Below are 21,628 nucleotides of genomic sequence, written 5' to 3' on the forward strand. Positions count from 1 at the left end.
CTCACATTCGAGAGGTGTAGCCAAAGAATTGTTTGTTTTAATATATTTGTTGGTTGATCGACAAGAAATTGCGTTATATTATGATTAAACATCAATGCAATACTGCAACCAATCATAATATAAGGAGTTGCAAAAATTAATTAATTAATTAAAATTATCCTACATTTTATTTTAGAGAAACAAACACCGCTGTGTGTTGCACGCAATTCATCTCTTTATTTTATGTAAGAAAGAAAATTGTCAAAAAAGCGGATGGGCCAATTTTCAATAAAAAATTATTTTCTTTCGCGTACAACTTTATCAAGGTACATATTTTATATTCGTACTGCAACGTGAAAATCTTGAAATAGATGTTTGGTTGTGGAGTGCGCAGGCGCGGACCGGCACCGAAGCGCCGCATCACGCCTGCCGGCATCAGACAGCGCTATGCAGCGAGCCGTCGTGCTGGTCGGTCTGCTGCTGACCGTCCACTCCGTCGCCGACGCCGACGCCGACGCCCTGCCGACGGCGCCTGTCATCCTCTGCCACTATCAGGTCAGTACACGTTCAGCCCATTACGCTTAACTGCACCGGCAGGGATGTAATTCTGAATATTAAATTTGTACTCCTTTCATTCGGGTCTTGTTCTTCGTTGGGCGTCGTTCACGCCAAGCTTTTGTCGCGCGAGTGACATGAAATTAATTAATACCTTCATAATTCCAATCCATTCTTCCCTAGACATCAATTTTACATATGAAGTTGTTTGAGGTAAACGTTGCAATGGAACACGAAAACGTGAAGAACTGCATTTAACGGAAAAAAGCCTCACATGTGAGGAGCCATGCCCTTATCGTGGGTATCGTGCTTCCGTGGATTTTAAAGCGATATAATCCTTAACCTATCTTGCTTTGAAAGAGAAGTAAGTGTCGTCAATTTATGGCACTTAACAGAAACTTGTGCCTGTGTCTGAATGGCTTGATAACAGAGCAGAAAATTCAACTCAGAAGGTGACAAACTGGATTACCTCCGCATCCTCCATCCATCGGGTTGTGTAGCTCAAGATCTGGAAGCTTAGTCGGCAGAGGCGTTTGCCTGGTGACCCGGAACTGTGCTCGGGCGTGGGTTCCATTTCCGCTTTGGCTGATTACCTGGTTGAGTTCTTTTAAGGTATTTTCCAATCGTAAAGCGAATGTCAGATAATCCATAACGAATCCTCGGCCTCATCTCGCTGTCACCAATACCATCGACGCTAAATAACACAGTAGTTGATACAGCATTGTTAAAAAACCAACCAAAAAGAAGTTCTGGATGTTCGATAATGCTAATTCGTCAGTTAATCTTGGCTAGCCTGAACAACCGCACCACTGCGCTCACATGCCCACCAGGAAAGTCTCACAAATTTCTGTATTTTACATAATTTGCAGCGTCGCCGCATCGTAATGGTAACAACACACGAGGATGCTTGCAACTCCACTTATGCAAATGTAAAACTTTTACAGAAAAATAACTTGCTTCTCTCAATTTCTCTAACAACTATATGTCAATTAATTTTACAAAGCAAATTGTCTACACATGTTTGAACACTCACTTCAAAATGGATTCCAGTGTGCGCATAATGAAGACTGAAGCAGTCGTAAATGCGGAAATAAGGATGCAAGTGCCAATTTCATGAAAATTGTGTTTTTACTGGAATAACAATCTATGAGCGATACCTAGCCCTATAACATAAAAATAAGAATCAAAATCCAGACTCGTTCCATACATGCAGGGACGTATATGATCCAATAGCTTCAACGTTTATTATGACTCATTTTTCTCGAAAGTTTTAAAATGCACTTAGATCCTTATTTACTTTACGTTTTCAATTATTATTTCAAAAGTTATTTTCGTAATGCTAGGAATATGGTAAGTCACAAGTCAAATCCTGCAGACATTTGAAGCACCAAAGTTTTTTTTATTGGGTTATTTTACGACGCTATCAATATCTCAGGTGTGAAAATAATTTCCATGGTATGAAACTGAGCTCTCAAAGTATAGTAGTCCGTATCGTCTCATTCCGCAGTTTATTTTATGTATTAATTAAGAAATGTTTTGCAGCCCGTCCAGAATACTTCGAAGTTGGATGAAGAACCACAACTCAGTATTGCAATGATAATTATTCATGAATATAACTTCCTGTTTAATTAACTCATAAGTAAAGACAGGCTTTCTATGCATACGCATGTCCTTATAGGCTATATGCTTGCTACAATTAAACTCTGTAAATATCCCTTTCGTAGCTTTAGTCAAAATAACTACGCTTTTGCGTGCATATTTGCATGTTTTGGCCTTTTTACGAAAAAAATTCCTGCATAATGACTGTTTTTTAAAGTTTAGCTTTAATAAAGCGTACTTAGATGTTTATCTTGCATATTACGTCCATGGTTCTAGTTTAGTGTATATTTTATGTTAAATCGCATAACATAATACTGCAATTTAAAAATTCTGTCAATATTTGTGAGTATCTATCGAGAAAATAGAAGTTAAATAAATAAATGTTGGAGGCGACCAGACATAAGTTACAACGGTCCGTACTTAAAGTTACATTTAAGCATTTTGAAACTTGTTTTTGGTTAATATTCTAGTCTAAAACTATTATATAAGTATAATTCTATAATCACCACTACAACTTTCTGAGAGACTAATTTTATTTCTTAGCAAATACTGAAATATACAGTACATAAGGTAATTTCGTCAGACCGCTATTTTGAATTGGATTCATATTTTAGGCTACTTTTTCATCTCCTTTCACTAGCGTCACAACTGTTTGTATGACTTTTTGTTGAATTGCATATATATTTTAATAGAGTAATTTATATTATTTCTGCGTTTTCTTAAGTATTTTACATTTTAGCTTAATTGTTTATATTATACTTTAATCGCTGTGATTTTATATTAATCCTAGGTAATGTATTTTTAGTTAGATTGTATAGTCTGGGTTACAGTTTAGATTAATTATTGTAATATTACATTTCATTGTATATAAGAAGTGATTTTAGTGCTAGTGACAGCGCATGAGTGATATAAACTGCCAACAATAAGTGTGTAATACTAAGTACCTAGTGTGAAGTGTAGGCCTAAATGTTTTCGTGAATTATTGTGCCAGTAACATGAGTGGTAAGGTGTGTGATTTGAGTGGAAACTGTGGTGCGTGTCGTAGGAAAGTTAGTCAGGGAGTATTTTGTGACAGTTGTAGAATGTGGTTTCATTATGGATGTAGTAACACTACTAGTGATGAGTTAGTCTATGTGTTAACTGGTCATGTGAACTCTGTCATTATAAAACGTTAGTTGTAAAACAGGAGGAAACCATCGCCAACCTACGAGATGAGCTGGAATTTTTCAAAATTCAATTGGCAAGCAGAAATGTTACTTCAACTTTCAATTCAGATTTGCCTGATTTTAAGGTTGTATCCAGACGAAATCGTAGGAGGAGAAGGTTATCTGCTGAGGATGTTAGTGAAATAACGTTGACCAACAGATTCAATGTTCTAGAAACAATGGAAGTTGATCAACCATCCTTAAATCCTCCACAACAGGTTTCTGTTGAAGATGATAGCAGGAAAAGTAAAGTATTGTTACTGGGAAGCAGTCACGGGAGGGGAATAGCAAACCTGTTGAAAGAGGAATTAGGGACTGACTATGAGATCTGTAGCATAGTAAAACCTAGTGCTGGACTTACTCATGTTACAGAAGATCTGGTAAAACTATCTTCTGGTTTTACCAAGAGGGATCATATTGTAATAGTGGGTGGGCCAGGATATGATGAAATTACAAGTAAGATATTAAAAGCCAGTACACAAATAATAGCCAAGCCACTATCTTATTTATGTAACTTTTCAATGTTTAATGGTGTATTTCCAGAGCGACTGAAATATTCAGTTGTTATTCCTTTATTCAAGAAAGGGGATAGAACCTCACCCGAAAACTACAGGCCCATATCCCTTCTACCAGTCTTCTCAAAGGTTTTCGAAAAAGTTATATACTGTATAAGAGAGTATATCATCGTCTTGATAGATACATTCAGGGACAAAAGAAAAAAAAAACCGGACACTTTAGTATTTGCTGGTATTTTGCAAAACATTATCTTCTCATACAATATTATGGTAGCCATCTGTTGTTAAGGAGACGTGTATACATTGTTGATTCTTTTTTGTTTTATAAACAAGCCATTAAAACCAAATATTTCAATTTTGCTTTCGGAGTCTCAGCTATAACAATTTTGTCTCAACCATTTTGTGCTTCATTATCGTTATCATTCGTTATTTCTTTATTTTTACATTTTCCGAGTTTAAGTGGGGTTGTAACATTTGTCTTAAAACAAGATGCGACCTGAAGATGTGGCTCGAGCTGTAGCCCTTTACGATGATGGACGCAGTGTACGTTACATTGCAAATGTTATGAATATGGCTAGAAGCACAACCCATGATGCCATAAAACGGTATAGAAAGACCCTAGAATATACCACAAGACCAGGTTCGGGTCGTCCAAGAGCTACAAATCCAAATGAAGACAGGTATGTGGTGTTGAGAGTTCTTAGGGAGCGCAACCTGCCAGCTACTAGTGTAGCCCAGCAATTTGTTAACATGCATGGACGCCCAATTTCGGCCAAAACAGTTGGAAGGAGGTTGAAAGCAAGTGAACTGATATCAAGTAGACCTGCAACTGGTCCCAGACTTCTCAGCATGCATCGAGTTGAACGACTGCGTTTTGCAAATGATCACAGGGATTGGAGAAATGGACAGTGGAGCTGTGTTCTGTTCACCGATGAGTCCCGTTTCAATCTGTGCTCACCTGATGGACGTGAAAGAGTTTGGAGAAGGAGGGGAGAACGATTTTCACAGTGTTGCATTTCCGAAAATGTGCCGTATGGAGGTGGTGGAGTGATGGTTTGGGCAGCAGTGTGTACGGATGCTCGTACAGAGTTGGTTTTTGTTGAAAATGGAAGACTAACAGCTGATAGGTATATAAATGAATGTTTGGCTGATCTTATTGTACCATTTGGCCAATTTGTAGGCGATAATTTTGTTTTAATGCATGATATTGCACGGCCGCATATTGCCCATGCGGTCGGAGATTATCTCCAAGAAGTGGGAATCCATGTTCTTCCATGGCCAGCAAGGAGTCCAGACATGAACCCAATTGAACACGTGTGGGACATGTTGGGACGGCGTGTTAAGAATAGACGACCGAGACCAGAATCGTTACAAGAGTTGAGGCGAGCACTTGGCGAAGAATGGGAACTTATTCCTCAAGAAGACATTGCTAACCAAATTGAGAGCATGCCAAGACGTATGGATGCAGTTATTCAAGCCAGAGGGGGTAGTACCCGTTACTAAAAAGAGTTTTTAATTTTTAAGGCACCATAAAATGAAAAAACAGTTAGACCAAACGATGCCATAGTTATACGCCCTTTGTAATTTTTTGTAAATTTTCTCATCAGAGATTTTTTTTTCAAATGTTGTCGTATAAGGTGCTAAATGAAACATTATTTTGTTTAAATGGGTTTTATTTCATTTTGAAATCATTGGCAACAAAATACAAGCAAATATAGAAGTGTCCGTTTTTTTTGTCCCTGAGTGTACATTCTCATTCCGGAACAATTCGGATTCAGAAAGAATAAATCAACTGCGCAAGTGACGTTTAATTTAACTGATAAAATTCCGGAAGCTAGTAATAAAAAATTACAAGTAGGAGGGGTATTCTGTGATCTCTCCAAAGCTTTCGATTGTATTAACCATAAAATTCTACTACAAAAATTAGAATACTATGGTATTAAAGGCAACGTTCTGCTTTAACCTACATTGGCCTGAAGAACGCAGCACCGTAGATATCGTGATTCACCCCGGTGGCATCTGTTCAAGGGAGCTACGCTACACAGCTGTGCTAGCTCCCTGATCTGCCTTAAAGCCCCTACGCCTCCCTGGGATCCATGCAGCTCCCCAGACAGATGACACCTACAGGCGAATCACGGCATCGCGTCTGCTGCCTGATCTTCTGGTCGACCTGAAACTGTTGAAGATGATGCATGAAGTTGAAATGAGTCCGAGGTCCAACGCCGAAGGGTACCAGGCAATCCTGCTTCAAGCGGTTGAGGGGAAAACCTCGGAAGAAACCCCAACTAGGTAACTTGGCCCAACTAGAATTTTAACACGGACACGCTCGTTTCATTGTTGGGCACGCTAAGCGCTGCACGAAGACATGTATTACGATTGCGTATGTGCGGTAACTATCGTCTATGGAAGTAAGTGACAACCATACTCATTGCTCCAAGCTAATTCTCAGTCACAAGTGCTTTGGCTTCAGTACACATTTAAAGAAAGTATTTAGGCTATGCAGACTTAGTAATTAGTGCACTAATTAAAATGATCGACCATCGTTACCTTGCATTTTTGTAACGTTCTCCTGGCCTACATTACAGACGGCATCTATCTATATACACAATTTCACGAAAGGTTTACAATTCTTAATGTTAGGCCTACCTATCTATACATTAAAGACAACAATTTTTGGGCAATGCTCACATCATTTTACGCAAGGCGATTTACTAGCATCAGAATCTTCGTAACTGTAACCTCAATATTACGCAGTTCACTACTCCTACTTTTATAATTTCGACCTCTGTGAAAAATCAGTGATGATGATGATGATGATAATAATGATAATAATAATAATAATTTAAATTAAAAATGTAAATTATGGTTTATTTAACGACGCTCGCAACTGCAGAGGTTAGCTATATCAGCGTCGCCGGTGTAACGGAATTTTGTCCCGCAAGAGTTCTTTTACATGCCAATAAATCTACTGACATGAGTCTGTCGCATTTATACACACTTAAATGCCACCTGCCATCGACCTGGGCCGGAATCGAATCGCAACCTCGAGCACAGAAGTCCAGCGCTATACCGACTACGCTACCGAGAGCGACTAATAATAATAATAATAATAATAATATAATAATAATTAACAAGACCATTAAATCGGTTGTGTCATGCTTAGGTCTACTAACTACATCACAACAAATCTTCATAAACAATTCTAACTGAAGTAAAACTGGCTTTTCGTTGTCTTCATTGAATCTGAGAGGTAGAAAATAAGTTCTTCTGGGGACGGAAAAAGGATCTTTCACGAGCGAAGCTGTGTTCTCACATCACAGAGGCAAGTTGTTTTCATCTTTCTCTTGCATTTGTCCGAGCGGGTAAAGAGGCACTACGCAGCTTCCGCCCCAAAGCAGTTTCCCCAACTAATTTTATCTTCTCCTTCCCTCGGCCCGCCAAATTGTGTACTTAAAAGAAACTGTGAGCAAGTGCAGACGCCGACATTGTATGAGCGTACAAATTTTAATTCTTTGTCTCTCTCAAAGTTTCTGATACAAACTTAAACGCATGTTGAAAATTCTTAGTCTTCTGTGTGAAAGCTCCCACATGGATGCATTTTTACCTAACCACACAAGTGATGTGGGCTCTTCTCTTCCACAGTTACTGTTATAATAATAATAATAATAATAATAATAATAATAATAATAATAATAATAATAATCATCATCATTTCAGTCTGTCATTTTTCCCTGTTTTGCCGACTTGTTTGGCAAATCGTTTAGATTGTCAGCAAAGACTGAGATACTTTCTTAGAATATTGATGCGTTTTGTAATTTATTCATGTAGAACATATGTTGTTGCAGTTGTGTTTTGAGTGGCTTTGACCTCATTCGTAGCAGAAAATGATTGGAACCAATGCAGGCCTAACTTCTTTCTGATTCCAAATCTACTGACTAATTTTTCAATGCTTGATATACAGTAGGCACTAAAGCTTAATATGCATTAACAGTAAGTGGAGATAACAGCAGCAGGTCTATCTACAATGTGGCCTACGTGCTTCCCTTTGGTTCGTTCACTAAGATAATGCCGTTTTTTGTTAATTGCCATATTGTTTTAAGAATCATGGCCAGTTTTCATTTATAAAGTGGGAGAACATACTATTATAATGCATTTCATTCCCATTTTTACTGTTATTGTTTCCAGCCTCTGATCAACATTAATCTTGAGACGTATAGGCCTATAGGCCTAGGTAATTCACATTACACGGAAACATGTTGAGCTTCAACAGGCCTATCGACTCGAGTGCCGGACTGGGGCGGATGTACTAAGGCTTGCATTGGCCCATTGTGCGTTTCATGCATGCGACGATTATCCAAGTTCTGCCGAGCTGGACATAATTCGTGAATCCGATGCTAACAGGTGGGCCATCCTGCCTCAGTCTTGACAGTTAGGTCCCATCCCCAGACGAGTACTTTTTAAGCCCCGGAGCCCGGAATCCCAAGAAATTTCAACATCTGCATCCGAAGGCCGTATTACTACCACTACTTCACACCAGCCTATTTTTAACTATGAGGGGAAGGTGGAAATTAAAGTACTCCGAGGAAAACTCTACAACGGCTGCTTTGTCCACCACAAATTCTATCAGGATCCGATCGGTAATCGAAGCCAGCAGCTCTAGCGCCAAGCCAGAGACACGGCAAAAAACACACGCATGAGAACATGTCCCCATACCAACAATGGCTATGTAGTCGCCCAACCGGCAGAACGCTTGCAGACCGTGAGAGTCTTTCTCGGGGTTCTCACGTTTTCCCCTCTTCATTCCACCATCTCCTTTTCGAAAAGAGAGCAACACTTGTGCTTGCACGGCGAATCGGCCGTCCGCTGTGGTGGGTGTTCCTCGCTGTTAGTAGATGACGGAACCCGCAGGGTGGGTGCGTGTTCTTGTTTGTAATAGCAAGGTAGTAAGATGAGATCGGGATGGGTCCTGATCCTGACACTCGATCAGGCAGTGGTGCTTGTCACTTCACAATGTTGTATTGGAGGTCGCCGAGCAACACTCCATTTGTATTTGCCACCAGCACTCGCCTGATTTCATTCTTCGGCTCTTCGAGAGTGTGTGGATTATTCACATACACTTTATATTTTAAATTTCCCCAAAGACAAAAATCTCAATCATCAACTGGCGATAGTGACACACTCACAACACGCAATAATAAGCGTAGCTTTCTGTAAATTTCATTTCTCAACTAAAGAAAATCATTAATATCTTAAAAGTACCAAAATTAAAAAACCGATATTACTTATAAGCCGAACTAATAATTTGATAGAAGACGTATTTACGCCAAACTCTTCGGAACGAAAGTTCCACTGTCAATATTATCTTTCGCGAAATGTATTTCTTCACATTCAAAAGTTTCTGGACTAAAAACGGATTATAAGGCTCTTACTTCCACGGCCGGCGCACAGTGGTCGGAAGACAGCTGTTTGACGCGAAAACCCTCGTTTCACGAGATTTATTTAAACGAGAAGACGAGTTCGACGATCAACTATCTCATATTCAAGTATGCGAAAAAAATAACAAAATACTTAACAAAATTCTATCATTCCGTCCGTAGTGCGAGCGGAAGGTCAACGTGCCAACTTGTATCTTTCTAATGTGATTATGCCACCCTTTTTCATGATTTTTGTCCCTGATGAAAACATTGAAATTTTCAATGATTAATGAGTACAACTTTTATTCAGATCTTACAGAGTGCTCATGTCGAATAATTCTTTACCTAGAAATTTTTGTAGACTTACTGACCGTGCTTCTATGAAATCCCGTATGTTAATTACTTTTCTGGAAAAACGCTAACCCACAAAATATGTAGGACAAGATAGAAGTTTTTTTTCTTTTCTTTTCTTATTTAGCCCAAAGCGTCGCTTAACGATATCTGATAAAATTAGATACGCATAGTTGCGCCTAAGAGTTTCTGCCTATTCGAATTGGTTCTGGTTACAACTGGCGCAGGTGTACCCGCACTCTGATGAATGAACGGTACAAAATAATTAGATCGCTCATTATGAAAAGATACATACTGATGTCTACTTTTTAAACAAGATGAGAAAAATTGCACTAATTTATTTGAACACCCAAATTTTATGATTTTGTATAAGAGAATTTTGCGATTTAACTTGTCAAATAGTTTCGAAAACCCCATTTAAATCAATATGTTGTTTTACCCATCCAAATTGTTGTGTAATATCTGTGCGAAATAAAATTAAGTTAGTTAAAGTGTATCTTTTAGGAAGGAAAGGATGTTCACGTTCAGATAGAACAGGATCAAGCTGGTGGAGCACCGGTCTGTTCAAATACTTTTGCGAATGAATTTATTAGAGAGGTAGAGCAATAATTTTATTATATAATGTTTTCGTAATTACTAGCTTTCGAGAGAGGGGTGATAACTTATATTAAATTTCTCGTTTATCTGGAAAACATGACGCATTTAATGAGAAACTGAATGCAAAGGCCAATTACTGGTTTGAGAGTGTTGCCATGCTATCTGGACCACATGATCTTCTATCTTTTATTTTTTCTTGATAGTATATTTTACTCATTCAACAGATACATGTGTTACGTTTAGAGGATCTAAATGAATACTCTCGTTGAGTTAATGTTATAGCCAAAATTAGTTTTCTCAAAGCCAGATGAAAAATACTGAGCGTAAACTTAAGAAATATGTCCGGGCAACACTTATTACCATCCCGTGTATGATATAACTTGTACAACTTTAATTTTGCATTTCAAATCAGATTGAACTGGCCTGAACGCATTATCATAGTGTTTTGATATTTTCCTTTTTCTAGCACACTTCTTCTTGACCTTTATGCTCTTTATGATTTCTCTAGTAAACCGAATACGATATTTTGACAATGCAGTTGTTTTTTTTCGATATGCATGTATTAAAACCTCCATATAGGCTAATAAAGCATATCTACAGCTAGATTTACGACTTCAAATGAATACAAATCATTTCAATTAAAATTAAGTACTTGAAGGAAATGTCTCATAAAAGGATATAGTTCGTCTTAAGGAGTTTTACAATAAACTGTCCCTAACTCATACCCGTTTCTATTAGACAATTTACACGTTAACGGTATGCTGTTCGTATTAGACAATTTATAGTCTACGTTTAATTTTGGGCCAAATGATACAACATTTTATACCGAAGCTATTTATATGCAACACGAGTGTGCAAATTTTCGAAGATCTATTTCAAACGGTTAAGAACATTTAAATTTTACCTAAGTGAATCTTTAAAATACTCAGAAATTTGTGGAAATTGTGGGAAAAGTAATATTTAGACTGAGCACGTCGGGAAACACCCGGTCACTTTGTTTCATCAAAATCAGAGCAGTCCTTCTAATTTTACGCGTCAAATAGTTGTCCTTAACCACTGTGAGGAGTTGACAAACTCTGCTGTTTCCGTAGCATTAATTCTCGTCTGCAAACCATTGTCTAGAACTCTAGAGGAGCAGCGCAAGAAAAGTGTGAATATCTTTAACCTTCTACATTTCGGAATAAGCGGTGTCGCATGTCACACAGCCGAAATTATATAAGTTATGTCTGTACAAGTACTGAAACGCAGAACTCCATCATTTTTGGATGAAGTGGTGTTTTATTTCTATGTACGATTTTTAACAGATCTGTAGAGTGGTCAGTGCGTCACACCTCTATGCTGCAAGTTTCAATCACTATCTTATCGAACAAATTCGCAATAATTGATAAGAATCATTCCAGGAAGTAAGCTATTTTACTGAGAAGAACAGCATTTGAGGTATTGTAAGAAGGGAACACTGCATGGCAAGTTGCTGTGAGCGGCTTGCACTTCCATCATAGATCAATTTTATTCGAGATTAGCTTGGTTCGTTTCCTTCCGTTTTACCACGTTATTTTACGTTTGAAACTAACGTTGTATTATGCTTTAGGTCTGCATCGTAAAAATTAGAGAAGCAGTTACTGTTTCTTTTCTTAATACAATAGCACAATTTGAGCGGAGTTCTTTTCACGGTGTTAGTTACTTGACAAGTACTTACAGTATTTACAATCCGAAGTTTTAAGCTTTGATCAAGAATACTCAATTTTTACTGCGCTGCTCTGAGTACGCGAACTTTCAAACCTTAGGAAATATTATCCTCATGACAAAACTGCAAATGCGCGTCAACAGGTGTAGAATCTCAACGCGTCCATTAATCACTATTCGAAATGAATTTCTACAAAACGTATGACATATTGTGCACATCATTATATTGTAAAATATTTAAATAAACTGATATTACACATTTTTTGGATTTTAAAAATCGCTGCTTTATTAAGTCGGTTCCCAGACGTTTCGTGCACGATGCAGAAAAGAAGAATTTGTCTGTTTAAGAATTTGGGCACACAGTAAATAGCTAATTTTATTTATGTTAAACTAAGGATGGGCCGACTCTTTAGTGGTGGAAGGTCTTTGGTCTACAGCGCGATTTACAGGATAGCATTCGCCCGTCCGCTATCGAAGCATGATGCTAGTATTCTAGTGTAGAGAATGACAATTTAACGTAAAATAAAAGCAGGAAATAAGGCACATCTTACTCAGTGAAAGTAATTACTCAACCCCAAATTGCTTATATACAGTAAATAGCAAGAAATAACAGAAAGGTAAATTTCCCCAGCTACTTGCAAAAGTAATCAAATTTAAGTCTAATTACAGAATGTGAACAACCCACTATGACAACATTTCACATAGAGAAATTTTAGGTTACTAAGAAAAACACTGAAATAGTTTTGCGACTAAGCGATGGACGACAGAACCGAGAATCCAGTCGAGGAATATAATTTGATGTAATTAGGTTATATTTATCTAACATTCATTCATATTTATTAAAATGAACAAATGAACAATAGTTTCTAAACAAACAGTGACTTCATGAGACGCCGATGAATCTGTCTGTCCTGATTCCATAAGTAATAGGCTATTTAATTTGAAGATAATCGATTATAATTAACTTAATTTATTCCCTCAAAATTACAATTCTCAATAATATTATAGAATATAAATAATAGGCTTACTCTTGAGTTCCCTTCATTAGCTACAGTATCGAGTCATCTGTAAGATAAGTTCTCTCAATTTATGAGAAAAAGTTTCTATTTCTTTCCTCTTAGACTGAGGAATCGATACTTAAATCATTGGAAGGCTATCACCGTACAATAGAAATTAAATATAGTTCATTGATTAAAGTTCTCGTTAACACTTTGTTAAAAACATAAAATTTACACTGTCACACGTTAAAAGTGTTAAAATTGTTTAAAAAGGTATTTACCTTCGACAGACGGCCCGTTTCGACGCTATTTGTCGTCGTCTTCAGTGTCTCTTGAACCACTGCTGATTTTGGCTCTGCGATGTGCAGTTGTCGATGGTAGGGGTGGGGGTGTGTTGTTCCTATGGTGGGGGTTGGCTGTCTGTATGTTATGACGTATTATGATGTCAAACAATGTGTGCGTATTGAACTGTAGTTGCGTATTAAGTATGTAATGTGGGTGTGCTATTGTAGTCTTATATATTTCGTATTGTTCTAGGATATTTAACTGTAAACTTTTTGGTGTGATGTGTAAAATTTCCATATCTGTTTCTATATTATTGTAGTCATGATTATTGTCGATAATGTGATCTGCATAATTTGATGTAATGTAAGGTTTGGTTATAGCTTTAATATGTTCGTTGTATCTTGTATGAAAGGATCTTCCTGTCTGTCCTATGTAAAAATGTGGGCAACTATTGCATTTTAATTTATAAACTCCAGTTGAATTATATATATTTGAATGTTTAGTGTGGTTATTTAAGTATTTCTGTGTTGTATTATTTGTTTTGTATGCAATTTTGTACTTTAGTTTTCTGAATGAAGTTGCGATTTTGTGGGTATTCGTATTGTGATATGTTAATGTTATATATTTATTCTCGCGTGCTGTTTGTGTTGGTTTGGTCTGTTTTTGTTTTGCCTTTTTTATTAGTGTGTCTATTATGTTAGGGTTGTATCCATTGTCTTGTGCTATATATTTTATTGTGTTTAATTCTTCAGTGTAGTTGTCATTGTTCATTGGTATATTAATTAATCTGTGTGTCATTCTACGGAAAGCTGCATGTTTATGTTGTATGGGATGATTTTATGAATTGTGTATATGTGTTGTGGTTGTAGTGGGTTTCCTATATATTTTGAATTCGTGTCTGTTATTTGTTTTGGTTATGGTGATGTCTAAGAAGTTTATAGCTTGCTTATGTTCCATTTCTACTGTATATTTTAATTTGGGGTGTATTTTGTTGAGTTGTTGATGTTGGTTTTCTATTTGTCTTTTGTTTCCATTATATAAGACTATTATGTCATCCACATATCGATGCCAGTACATTATTTTCTCTGCGTGTTTGTTGTCGGTATTTAGTATGTGTGTTTGTTCTATGTTGTGAATAAAGATTTCAGCTAATATACTTGATATAGGTGAACCCATTGGTAATCCTTCAGTTTGTGTATAGTATTTATTGTTATGTGTGAAATAATTGTGTTTAGTAATAATTTCTGTGATGTGTAAAATTTCGTTAATATGAGTCTGTGGTATGTTATTTTTGATAAGCATTTCCCGAAGTATTTCTAGTGTTTCTGTTACTGGTATGTTTGAATATAGATTTACGATGTCAAATGATGCTAATGTTGTATTGTGTGGAATGTGTTTGTGTTTTATTTTGTTAACTAAGTCTATGGTGTTGATTATTGTTGTTGGGTTTTCAAATTGTATACTATTTCTTATAATGTTGTCTATATATTTCGCTAATTTGTATGCTGGTGCATTCTTGTAGTTAATAAGAGGCCTGATTGGTATATTTTGTTTGTGAATTTTTGGTAATGCGTTTAGTTTAGGTGCGTGAGGTTTAATTTGTTTCAATTGTTGTTTTTTGTTGTTAGGTATGATGTGAGTGTTTTGATTTATTGTATTTTTGACTATTGTTTGATATTTTGTTGTTGGATCTGTTTTTATTTCTGTAATGTTATTAACACATTTTTTCACGAAAATAACATTACAGAAATAAAAACAGATCCAACAACAAAATATCAAACAATAGTCAAAAATACAATAAATCAAAACACTCACATCATACCTAACAACAAAAAACAACAATTGAAACAAATTAAACCTCACGCACCTAAACTAAACGCATTACCAAAAATTCACAAACAAAATATACCAATCAGGCCTCTTATTAACTACAAGAATGCACCAGCATACAAATTAGCGAAATATATAGACAACATTATAAGAAATAGTATACAATTTGAAAACCCAACAACAATAATCAACACCATAGACTTAGTTAACAAAATAAAACACAAACACATTCCACACAATACAACATTAGCATCATTTGACATCGTAAATCTATATACAAACATACCAATAACAGAAACACTAGAAATACTTCGGGAAATGCTTATCAAAAATAACATACCACAGACTCATATTAACGAAATTTTACACATCACAGAAATTATTACTAAACACAATTATTTCACACATAACAATAAATACTATACACAAACTGAAGGATTACCAATGGGTTCACCTATATCAAGTATATTAGCTGAAATCTTTATTCACAACATAGAACAAACACACATAGTAAATACCGACAACAACAAACACGCAGAGAAAATAATGTACTGGCATCGATATGTGGATGACATAATAGTCTTATATAATGGAAACAAAAGACAAATAGAAAACCAACATCAACAACTCAACAAAATACACCCCAAATTAAAATATACAGTAGAAATGGAACATAAGCAAGCTATAAACTTCTTAGACATCACCATAACCAAAACAAATAACAGACACGAATTCAAAATATATAGGAAACCCACTACAACCACAACACATATACACAATTCATCAAATCATCCCATACAACATAAACATGCAGCTTTCCGTAGAATGACACACAGATTAATTAATATACCAATGAACAATGACAACTACACTGAAGAATTAAACACAATAAAATATATAGCACAAGACAATGGATACAACCCTAACATAATAGACACACTAATAAAAAAGGCAAAACAAAAACAGACCAAACCAACACAAACAGCACGCGAGAATAAATATATAACATTAACATATCACAATACGAATACCCACAAAATCGCAACTTCATTCAGAAAACTAAAGTACAAAATTGCATACAAAACAAATAATACAACACAGAAATACTTAAATAACCACACTAAACATTCAAATATATATAATTCAACTGGAGTTTATAAATTAAAATGCAATAGTTGCCCACATTTTTACATAGGACAGACAGGAAGATCCTTTCATACAAGATACAACGAACATATTAAAGCTATAACCAAACCTTACATTACATCAAATTATGCAGATCACATTATCGACAATAATCATGACTACAATAATATAGAAACAGATATGGAAATTTTACACATCACACCAAAAAGTTTACAGTTAAATATCCTAGAACAATACGAAATATATAAGACTACAATAGCACACCCACATTACATACTTAATACGCAACTACAGTTCAATACGCACACATTGTTTGACATCATAATACGTCATAACATACAGACAGCCAACCCCCACCATAGGAACAACACACCCCCACCCCTACCATCGACAACTGCACATCGCAGAGCCAAAATCAGCAGTGGTTCAAGATACACTGAAGACGACGACAAATAGCGTCGAAACGGGCCGTCTGTCGAAGGTAAATACCTTTTTAAACAATTTTAACACTTTTAACGTGTGGCAGTGTAAATTTTATGTTTTTAAATATAGTTGTTATCGTTATATAAAATCAATTCCTTAATAGAATAACTCTTCTCGGGTTCCCAGCCAGGTGAGTTGGAGATTAGCTTCCAAGCTTTCGACGGCTAGCTCTGCCATCTTCTTCAGGGACGAAGTGATGTGGGACCACGTCTAGCCGGTATATATGCAAAAGTAATGCTTCCCGCTGCGGGCCAATCAGGAGCTAGTTCCTACATATACACCGGCTAGACGTGGTCCCACATCACTTCGTCCCTGAAGAAGATGGCAGAGCTAGCCGTCGAAAGCTTGGAAGCTAATCTCCAACTCACCTGGCTGAGAATCCGAGAAGAGTTATTCTACATCAAACGCCGGGAAAGCCTCAAGTCATACACAATTCCTTAATGTTTATTGTTAAGAAATTTTAATTTCATTGTTATTTTTAAAAAATGACCCCGTTTACAATATTATTCTAAGACCTAAATTACAATTTTTATTTGTAAAAGCATAGTGTTAAAATGAAGCCATAAATTGAAAACTGTCTAAATTTCTTTTACTACAGGGAAGGGAGAAAAATAATATTACAACAAATAATCTCTATTCGGTTCATTTCCTTCGTTATAGACAAAAATAAAATTAAAGTTTCTTTCATTTAGCTACTTGTTTACATCTTTGCTGTCTGAATTGCTTCAAAACCCATAAAAGAAAAGTAGATTCACATTTAAGAAGAATAAATTTCGGAAGAAGTGTAAAACGGACGGTTCAACAGCGCCACTAGTGGCCGGATCGCATCGAGCCATGTCAAACAAAAGAGAATCAAATGTTGCTAGTAAAATTCGTGACTATATTCTTTAAGAAATCATTGCACTAGTTAGTCAAGAGCAAGATTCACGGAGTATAACGGCGGTTTTTTAATGCACTAAAAGAAAATACATGTTGTTGAAGATATCACAAAACGTCATCATAGCGAAATGAAGGAGAAATATGATGCGGTCCAGGGAATTACGTTAAAATATACGAAATCAAATTTGAGAAAATAAAACAGTACATCAAAGGGATAATGAACCTCACATTCACTTGTGTCATTTTTGCGCGAAGGATATGTCACTAATCTCTCCCCTCATCAAGCCCCAACTCGAATGTTTACAGTGTATGCCAAATGTGATTCACCATGTGATTACCTGACATTCGCCTTATATTTGGGGAAAACCTCGCAAAACAAAACCAGATAATCAGCCCAAGTGGGAATCGAACTCACTCCCGAGTGAAGCCCTGGACCAGTAGGCAAACATACTTCCACCTCAGCATTATGGAGAAGCGAATGTGTTCTTGTAAATAACTAACAACTGAAGAAAACATCACAAAATTAAAGCATCTCTTACTTTTAACGAGACTTACTCGTATTTGTTTAAAGTGCCAACATCAAAGCATTCTAAGTATAATGCACGGAAGGTAGGTAGGCCTACATGCCAGTTGGGTTTGTGTGTTCGGTCTCAGAGTAAGCCCACTATCAACGGTGAAGTTTAGATAAAACCGTACCAGGTGGCATATCTCGATAAGTTTCCTTGTCACGCAGCTGTACCATGAATCGTAAAGTTCCACGTTTGTGAAATTTCAAGGCACTGCGTCAATGGTCGAAATATTGGAAACTTTATAGGCCTATTTTATTCATTTTTTCTGTATTTCATGCGATGCTAAGTATGCATTTCTTTCCACACGACATCTCGCAACATTTAAAATTTTGTCTCTGCCTTAACCTGAGAAAATATTCTACTCTATTGACAGTAACAAAATTGCTTCAAGTCTACACGATAGGCCCAGAGGTAACAGAAGGAAAATAGTAGCTAAATTAACGTTGTTGGTACAGAATTGATAGTAGAATAATGCTGTCTAAATCTACGAGAAAAACAACCCAGTGACAAAAAGATAATAGAGGCCAAATCCACGTCATTGACAGAAGGATAACAGTAGCTATAACTAAGTGAATGAAGGCAAGAGGCTAAAGGCTAGAGGCTAGAGTAGAGACGAATAGAAGAATATTGGCGGCTAAATCTACGCGAATGACCCGCTGTACACAACTGGCAGCAGTAGTAGGGACCCGGAGACTTGTACACAATTCGCACGAAGGTGAACGTGGAGATGAAAACACTTCGGTAAAGTCTACTTCAGCACGAACGGGATATGATGCTCTAGAAACACAGATAGAAATTTTATGCAGAGGAATTATTTGAAGACAATAAAATTGGAGAAGAATGATTATCATCACTGTACTGATATTGCGAAAAGCCATTTTAAATATTTCAAAACTTTCACTGCAATTACTTGTCTTGAAGGAAAAGGTTACAGTCAGACTAAAGTATAGCTATTTTAATTTTACGTTTAAAGTCTTCTACTGCTAACGATGATAGATACGTGAAGGAGGAGAAACCATACATCGATTCACTGTTAACAACTTTATTATGGTTTATGTCAGTATCCACATCTGTATTAGTTTAGACTAATTATTATCCACTTCTTAGTTAAGAAGTATAAAAATGAAAGTTACACTAATTCAAGTGCTGGCAAGGACTGCTATTTAGATTTCATAAATACATTATACAGTATTAGGACAAACTGCAAAACTGTAGGTTGTAGTAGTAGTAACACTAATAGTAGTAGTAGTAGTAGTAACACTAATAGTGTCAACAATAGTAGTAGTAGTAACACTAATAATATCAGTAGTAGTAACACTAATAGTGTCAACAGTAGTAGTAACACTAATAGTATCAGTAGTAACACTAATATTAGCAGTAGTAGTAACACTAATAGTGTCAACAATAATAGTACTAACACTAATAATATCAGTAGTAACACTAATAGTGTCAACAGTAGTAGTAACACTAATAGTATCAGTAGTAACACTAATAGTGTCAACAGTAGTAGTAGTAACACTAATAGTATCAGTAGTAGCCTATTAGTAATAGTCGTAACACTAATAGTATCAGTAGTATTAGTAGTAGTAACACTAATAGTATCAGTAGTAACAGTAATAATAGTGTCCACAGTAGTAGTAGTAGTATTAACACTAATAGTATCAGTAGTAGTAACACTAATAGTGTCAACAGTAGTAGTAGTAACACTAATAGTATCAGTAGTAGCCTATTAGTAATAGTCGTAACACTAATAGTATCAGTAGTATTAGTAGTAGTAACACTAATAGTATCAGTAGTAACAGTAATAATAGTGTCCACAGTAGTAGTAGTAGTATTAACACTAATAGTATCAGTAGTAGTAACACTAATAGTGTCAACAGTAGTAGTAGTAACACTAACAGTGTCAACAGTAGTAGTGGTAGTAACACTAATAGTATCAGTAGTAGTAGTAACAATAATAGTGTCAACAGTAGTAGTAGTAGTAACACTAATAGTGTCACAGTAGTAGTAGTAACACTAATAGTATCAGTAGTAGTAACAATAATAGTGTCAACAGTATTAGTAGTAGTAGTAGCAGTAGTAACACTAATAGTATCAGTAGTAGTAACACTAATAGTGTCAACAGTAGTAGTAGTAACACTAATAGTATCAGTAGTAGTAACACTAATAGTATCAGTAGTAGTAACACTAATAGTGTCAACAGTAGTAGTAACACTAATAGTGTCAACAGCAGTAGTAACACTAATAGTATCAGTAGTAGTAACACTAATAGTGGCAACAGTAGTAGTAGTAGTAGTAACACTAATAGTATCAATAGTAGTAGTAGTAGTATGTATGTATTTTTAATCACACAGCAAATGGGTAAATACCCGGTGGCAGTGGTAACTATTTACACTCAATAATGACAATTAATAATAAACACGATTAATAAAAAATACAATTAATAATAATAATACTAATAATAAATACTAATAATAATTATTAATAGTAGTAGTAATAATTTTATTTTATTGGGTTATTTTACGACGCTGTATCAACATCTGAGGTTATTTAGCGTCTGGATGATATGAAGGTGATAATGCCGGTGAAATGAGTTCGGGGTCCAACACCGAAAGTTACCCAGCATTTGCTCGTATTGGGTTGAGGGAAAACCCCGGAAAAAACCTCAACCAGGTAACTTGCCCCGACCGGGAATCGAACCCGGGCCACCTGGTTTCACGGCCAGAAGCGCTGACCGTTACTCCACAGGTGTGGACAGTAGTAATAATAATAATAGCCCTAATAATAATAATAGCCCTAATAATAATAATAATAATAATAATAATAATAATAATAATAATAATAATGAGTATCCCAAATTAAATGAAGCACGAACACATAAAATAATATTTAAATTAAATCTAATTTGTATCTTAACTCTATGTTCGAACTAAAACCCACGAGTATGATATGTTCATATCTGCACAAGTACCTTTCAGCACTACACTCATTTCGCTGTCAACTCATTCACTGCAATGGAACTGCGACATATTTCACTGATACTATGTTGATTTCACTAACACTTCAAAAACATTTCGCTGTTCAAAAATTTTACACTACCACTATAAACTATGAAACTTCACTGACACAACATACCTCACACTTCACAGACACAACACACTTCTTCACTGACACAACACTTCAAATAACAAAACATCAATTACGCCCTTTAAGTAGTATGTATAATATACTGCCGTCTATTAGTAAAGTCCTTAAGCCAAAGAGTTAGAAAGAGAATATAGAGCGGCCATTGCGCCGCCATGTCTGAAGAAAATTAAAATTGTTGTTCGTGACGAAGAGTATACCCCCACTTTGCCAGAAGCACCAACTCCCTCTGCTGCAAGTACGAGTGCCTCTGCCCCAAGTAGTGGTTCACCACAAGCTTCCATGACTCCAACAAAAGCAAGGAAGACTTCAGCACAAGTAAGACTGAGACACTTGTCTTCTCATTTCACCAGAGAACATTGCACAACTGAAGAAAAAGCAGAAGGGATGCAGAAT

At 36.1% G+C, this 21,628-nt stretch overlaps 1 protein-coding gene across 5 annotated transcripts in view; it reads left to right on the forward strand.

Moving 5' to 3' along the window:
- Positions 1 to 376: 376 nt before the first annotated feature.
- LOC138707400 (uncharacterized) overlaps positions 377 to 21,628 on the forward strand; it is a 102,485-nt gene continuing 81,233 nt past the window's right edge. For 2 of the 5 annotated variants that reach the window (XM_069836774.1, XM_069836773.1), the window contains exon 1: positions 382 to 534. In XM_069836774.1, the coding sequence (XP_069692875.1) occupies positions 427 to 534 (108 nt within the window). In that variant the 5' untranslated portion in view covers positions 382 to 426. Of the gene's footprint in view, positions 535 to 21,628 lie in introns of all 5 variants that reach the window. The other 3 variants (XM_069836775.1, XM_069836772.1, XM_069836776.1) reach the window with 3 other exon arrangements.

Source organism: Periplaneta americana, chromosome 10 (assembly GCF_040183065.1).
Source record: "Periplaneta americana isolate PAMFEO1 chromosome 10, P.americana_PAMFEO1_priV1, whole genome shotgun sequence".
Lineage (NCBI taxonomy): Eukaryota > Metazoa > Arthropoda > Insecta > Blattodea > Blattidae > Periplaneta > Periplaneta americana.